The sequence below is a fragment of the Camelina sativa genome, chromosome 12 (genome assembly GCF_000633955.1).
Source record: "Camelina sativa cultivar DH55 chromosome 12, Cs, whole genome shotgun sequence".
Taxonomy (NCBI): domain Eukaryota; kingdom Viridiplantae; phylum Streptophyta; class Magnoliopsida; order Brassicales; family Brassicaceae; genus Camelina; species Camelina sativa.
In genome coordinates, this window is record NC_025696.1 from 15,169,951 (window position 1) to 15,177,165 (window position 7,215).

At 30.5% G+C, this 7,215-nt stretch overlaps 1 protein-coding gene across 1 annotated transcript in view; it reads left to right on the plus strand.

Annotated features, from left to right (window-relative positions):
* The window catches only part of LOC104733537, a 7,977-nt gene continuing 3,239 nt past the window's right edge, over positions 2,478-7,215 (plus strand). The window contains exons 1-3 of the mRNA XM_019233902.1: positions 2,478-2,606; positions 5,626-5,627; positions 6,781-6,840. Coding sequence (XP_019089447.1) covers positions 2,478-2,606; positions 5,626-5,627; positions 6,781-6,840 — 191 coding nt within the window. The remainder of the gene's footprint in view (positions 2,607-5,625; positions 5,628-6,780; positions 6,841-7,215) is intronic.

A 7,215-nucleotide genomic window follows, 5' to 3' on the forward strand; every position in this document is an offset into this window, starting at 1 on the left:
TTTAGTAACTTTAGTTGGTGATAAACATACTAAATTTTAAGTTTAGTAACTTTAGTTGTTGACAAACAAAAAAAAGTTAACCTTATACCCTAAATCTTAAATCCTAACACCACATAGACACTAAATCCATATAAGCCCAAAAACGTAAACCTTAGGTTATCTCCAGCGGTAGTCTCTCACACATCTCTTTACCATTTAAATATATAAAAAAGAGAAAAAAGAGGAGAGAGAGAAAGAGACGTCTCCCGTTTAAGAGTTTTAAGAGACTGTCAACCAAAACATGAGAAACCATCTTCACAGCTGTTCTCTTATTATTGGTCTATTGAATTACTTTTAAAATATATATTATTATAATTTATATTTTAGTTTAAAGTTGTGTTCACACTTGACTTGAGAAACCCACATAGAGACTACCGATGGTGATGCCCTTATACCCTAAATCTTAAATCCTAAACCCTAAACCATACACCTTGAACCCTAAATCCTAAACCATGAATTAAAAATATAGACACATCATCCACATACCTAAACCTAAACTTTTAACCTTAACCCCTAAATCCTACACCTTGAACCTTAGACAATACAACTTGAACTCAAAACATAGACATTGAATCTATATACCATCTAAAGTCTAAACCCTAAACTATGGTGATGTTTGAACATGCAACAAACTTGTCAATAAATTTCATCTGGATTGCTTGTCCACGTGGTCAGAGTTTGGTGGATAGGCTTAGAGATTAATAATGACCATGTTTGTTGTGTAGTATGCTTCTAGTGACACTTCTAAGTTCTAATATCTCTAATTCTAGCTTAAAAATAGTACAAAAACATTTGGCTAAAAGACATCTAAGTGGCTAAACTATAGTGATGTTTGAACATGCAACAAACTTGTCAATAAATTTCATCTGGATTGCTTGTCCACGTGGTCAGAATTTGGTGGATAGGCTTTGAGATTAATAATGACCATGTTTATTGTGTAGTATGCTTCTAGTGACACTTCTAAGTTCTAATATACCTACTTCTAGCTGAAAAATAGTACAAAAACATTTAGCTAAAAGAAATCTATGTGGCTAATTTATTTTGGACAAATTTCTGCTCATGTAAAGAATGAGCAAGATATTATAAGATAAGTATCCATAACTACTAATCCACATGATTGATATTCAATGTTCTAAATAAATCAATGTTGTTAATTTTTATTTTGTTTATTAACCACTTATGAGTGTATATGTTTCTGGACCAACACAAAATATGAAGCAAGGAGCTCATGGTGTCTATGGATTTAATTGTGTGGATGTTGTATGATGATTCTTTGGTCTGTCTACATTGGTATCCACAAAAAAATATCCACATGATCACATCCATAGCCACCATTCAACTGCTATTCTTCAGCTTAATGTCTAGATATGCTTTGTAAATCCATGGAGACCTATCCACAGTTTTTCTATCCACTAAACTTTGTTTTTTTTTTTAAAGTGAATAGTTTTGGTTTTAGGTTCAAGGGTTTATGTTCTAGGATTTAAAATTTAGAATTAAAGGGTTTTGTACTTATTTGGTCTATGTTGTGTTATGGATAATATGCTATGGATAAAGATCTAACCAAATTTATGTATGTATATTTTGTATGAATAAACACAAGTAACTATCTATTAACAATACTGCAATTGATTATCCACTTATAATTGAACAAATGTTCAACGACTGATGGATACTGTATAATCTAAAAATTCATAAAAAATATAGCAATATGTATCTTAAAATGTAGAAAATATATAATCATAACATATTTTATATAAATAAATAGAAAATTTGTTTTATGATAACAAATAAATATATTTTACTTTGTTAAAGTGTTAACAACAAAAAAGAAGAGAAAAAGAGAGAAAAGAAGGAGAGAAAGAGGAGAGGGGCAAAAATGTAAAAGGAAAGTAGACACATAAGCAAAAAATTTAGGAAAGTTACCATGAGTGGAAAGTGGGTTTTTGTGACATAACTCACACCCAAAGTGGGTTTTCATGACATTTTCCCTATATAATAAACATGTCAAGACTCTCAGAGACCGGATCTGTAAATGTTCAACAGAGATTAAAAACCAATGTGCTTCGAGGAGGACAAAGAATCCGTAAAGCAAACCCTGTAGTTGTTCTCTCTTTAAAGTTGAGATTCTTAAGAAACGTTGATACTTTCAAATTGCAATTCTCTGTTATTGGTGATTGTTTGAGTATTCTGAGGATCGCCACGAGGTTGAGGAGCTAATTGCTGGTCTTAGATTTTTAGATAAACCAAACCGAATAGATAATTTTGAATCAAACCAACCCGATCGAAACTGCTGATTTTATTCGGTGTCGGTTTATCCTTTAGGGGGTGTTTTTGTCTTGTTGGTCGTCGTCGTAGAAACACGCCTATAAGATAGATGCCTCCAGTTTGAATAGCAGCTAAACCTAAACCCCTAAAATCTCCAGAGAGAAAGAGAGACGATGGATCACAAGGCAGTTGCGGAAGAGCAAATCGTATTGGAGAGGATTAGGAGAAAAATCGAGGAAGTAAAAGCAGCTGGGCAGTCGCAGCTCTCTCCTATACAAGAACATAACAGTTTCACCCTTCAAGTATATATATATTTTTACGATCATATAGTATATGTTTGCGTAGCGTTACTGTTTATCCTAATTTTAATAATATACTATAAAGTAGCCCACGCGAGTGGGTTATGTATATATTATTAATTTGAAATAAAGAATCAAGTTTCTATTCAATTGTATACGAAATGTACATATAATTGTTAACATATGTCTTAAAAATTAATTTTCATAATATAACAGTTTAACTATAATATTTTAATATATAATTGTTATATGATGCTTCATAAAAAAGTCATTTTAAGATAGAGAAAATTAAAAAATTTAAATTACACAAAATTGTTGAAAATATTTAGACAATATGTTACTATAATAATAGGACCATTGTTTTAGTTACCGCAAAATCAATTTAATTTTGTATTTTCGTTAAGTAATCAAAATAAATTATATTTATTTTTATTTTTTTTGAAAAAAAACTGATAAGTAATCTAAAAAGAAAATTGTAAGACTTTACTATATAATTACTTTAATAGATAATTTAATGTTGTTATTTGAAAATCTCCAGGCCATTTTTGCAAAGGACATGAAAACAGTGCATGATGGATGCTTTCCTCAGTTTGATGACATCTTGAACACATTTGATCAATATTCATACTTCTCGTCTGCAATCTTGTTTTTGTTGGAATAGCTTGTGAAACGATACGCCAGAGAAAGTGTTTTATTTTGGGAACAAGTTTAAGTTTCCAAATTTTATTTTTTAAAGCAACCGAACCATGTGGGATATTGGGTGCAACTCCTGGATCAAATGGATAATGTGTGATAAACCAGTAGCCGGTTTTGACTGTATATTCTCCCGAACGCGTATAGTTCCAAATGAGTTTGTCAGGCTGTTCATTTTGGGAAAGGTAAATGTTTTTGATTAGCACCTCTTCTCGCTGATCGACTATTAATGATAACTGGTGTGTGTCCCACGATCTAACGCCTCCGTCATTTAAAATTAGATTATGCAGAAGCATCTCTGTTTTAAACATCAATGACTTACCAGATTCTGTAGAGGATATTATTTCTCAACTTGTTTCCCACTACTCTCAAAGTGCTAACATATTTAACTCTATTATGCCTTTCATTCTACTTTGGCGGATCTGGAAAGCCAGGAACAATCAAGTCTTTAATGCCTACAGGGAGAGTCCATCTAAAACAGTACTACAATCGCAGTCTGATACAAAGGAATGGATAAAACATTTACAACCTTTGAGGAGTAGACAGATATCTACTGAAACAAACATTAACCGTTTGGTCACCTCCACTGCAACCGTATCTCAAATGTAATTTTGATGCTAGTTATGATTCGCAGACCCGTCAAGCAACAAGTGGCTGGATCTTTAGAAACCATCAAGGGGAAGCTAAGGCATGGGGTGCAACAAAATTAGGTTATGCTGGATCACCTCTGGAAGCTGAAACAAAAAGTCTTCTCATTGCACTGCAGCAAGCATGGATAAGAGGATATCGAACCGTGATATTTGAAGGAGACTGCGAAGTTTTGATCAAATCGGTTAACGGACAACTCCTGAATGTTACTCTATCGAACCTTCTCAATGATATAAAACTTTGGTCTTCTAAATTCCATCAAATTTCATTTGTATTCAATAGGAGAGAAAGTAATAGAGTGGCACATGTTATAGCAAAATTTGGTTGTACTGATAATCTATATTACTCTAACTCTGTATTTGTGCCAATTTGGTTGTTTGAAACTCTCTGTAATGATTCTTATTAATCAATATATATCATTTGTGGAAAAAAAAAATTAATGTTGTTCTATATATTAATTTTATTTTCATCATCTAAAAATAATACTTAACAACAAATAATTTTAAAAGAAATACCCTCTTTTGTAATCCATTTTCAATATTATCCTTATATATATATACAAAATAACTAAATTATAAACTCTAAATTTCAAATACTAAACATACTAAACATTATCTCTCCATCACTCTTGAATGAACTTGCCTCAACTTTTTTTTTGTTTTGTGAATGATTTCATAAGTATTGATGTACCATTATTTCTAGTGCTTGCTTTTTTTACGACTCACCTCTGTATAATTAACTTTTATTTTGCTCGGTCCAAATGTTTGAAGTGCCTTTGATATGCCTCCATCTTCATGGATAGTGATTCTCCACAATCCATCCTGTCCAATATTGTAATATAAAACAAAATCCCTTTCATCCAACAAAATGAAAATGTTGCCGGAAATCATAATCCAGTCTTCTTTCCATTTATCATTGAAAATTTTAGACAGTAAATTAGTTTAAAAATTATGTGGGACTGTATTAAATGGTTATATTAGACAATACTCCTTCTGTTCCTGATTAATCCATATTTTAGGATTTTCAAATATATTAAGAAAACATATTAGAAACTGACTTTAGTCGCATTATTTTTTTCGATTAACAAATTTCAACCAATAATATTCAGTTTCTTTTTTGAAGTTTACAATTTGTCATTAATTACTTATTAAAAATATATAGAAAACCTAAAATTTGTTTTTTTTGTGCAACATTTTTTTTCTCTAGAAAATGGATTAATAAGGAATGGACGGAGTAGATTTTAGTGAAGAAAACATATTATTTAATAGGACAAAATTATTTTACAAAATATACCTTGTTAATGCATCTATGTAACTATTCTACCAAAAATAAAATGCGTCTACGTAACTATAAAAGTTGAAAAAGACTTGGCCATGTTTTTCACTCTTCTTCGTATCTTTGAAACACAGAACACATGAAATATATCTTGATTAGGGAGAAAAAGAGTAAATATATTTTGATTAATTATAAGGACCCCTTGCTAGACATCAAACCTCTGTTTGATCTTCGAGGATTGGAGAAGAGTACCCTCATATCAAGAAACTTGACAATCTGTTTTCCTTTTGCAGCGATGATGATACGTTAGAGCATGTCTATAATTTGAGGGTAAATTTGAGTCCAAGTATTTAAGTAAATGTCTACATATGGCTATATATACGTACACTATTTGAATGTTAAATAGATGTTATTCTTAGGTTCAAAATATTTTATTGACAATTACAAATTTGGGAATTATGGAATTTAGTGTCATAACTTTTGTAACATAAATATTTGCAACCGAAATATTTTCATTAGATTAAATACAGTTCAATGCATGGTTATTGAAATTATAAAAACACATCTCTCTTTAATGCATGGTGAAAGAAATTTGTAACCCACTACTTGATATTAAATATAAAATTTCAATATATTTTCCATATAAGAAATATTCAAACTTTATGATTTAATTAATACTATTTTAAATATGTCACTTACAATTGTGTAATGAAATAAATAGATAGAAAATCAAGAAAAGTCAACATATATCAAAATCTTATATATATATATATATATGATTTTAAACATGACAACAATTCTGAAATGCTCTTGACAGATCGATTTAATGTTGATATGTGCATTGATATCAAAGGAAAAGCTATTATTGTGTAATTTATACATTATTTTGTAATTTCTCATTATTTAATAGGATTTTAGTGGAACTGACTAACTTTATTGCCTACTCAATTAACAAAAGAAATATATATATGATTTTAAAATGTGTAATAATTAAGGTTTATAAAATTACATAAAGGCATAATCATAATCATGTATTTAAACTATTTCATTTCTCATCCAAGATATGATTTTTATTATGATATTTTCTTTTATTATAAAATAGTGTGTATTTTTTCACTTAAAAGGATGAAAGAAAAATTAAATAGAATGTAAGAAAATGTGTAAAACAGATGTATCAAATATCAGTTAGTTTATTAGTAAATGTTATAGAATATTAGATTTTGTATCAAATATATAATATGAGATTTTATTATAAAACAATCTGATTTTGTTTGACAAAAGAACTTAAGACACAAAAATGGATTTAAAAATATATGTCAATTGTACCAATTGGATAAGAGAAGTATGATTATTTGGAATTGAAAATGATATAAATTTGTTGAAAAAAATTGAAATAAAAGATGACAGGTGTCACTAAAAGAGAATGTCAAATGTCGCAATGTGAGTAAGAGTTAGGAAAAACCTATGTTCAAGTATTGCTCGATCTTGTAATAAACCAGGTCGTAACAAGAGTTTTATGAGAGTGTATTGTTTTCAGAATATATATTGAGTTTGCCATAAGATTCATGCCCCTTTTGCATAACAATGAATTGCAGCAAGCTTATTTTAAGTGTGCACACATGTTGGGGCTAGAAACAACAATTAGAAGAATAAGTTTGTAAAATGAGATCTGGGCAGACTTTCGGTACAAATCGACTTAGAACTATGAAAAACAACGAACTGGACTTTTGTATTTACTTTTTCTATTGATTCGCTCTGAGCTTGATTACATGTGTTGTGTCCTTCACATTCATCTGCTATTTAAACTAAAATTCCTCGAAACCCTTCCTGAACGTCTCGCTGCAATCTCGGCTCCCCAATCCCGATTTCTTCTCCAGGTTGACTTCATCCTCCTGCTCGGGTTTTCCTCCATGGGCCCTTACTGGGCCTCTTTTCCTGGCCTGCGCGTACGCCCTAATGGGCTTATTTGGTGGGCCTTATGATCGTCGAAACCCAA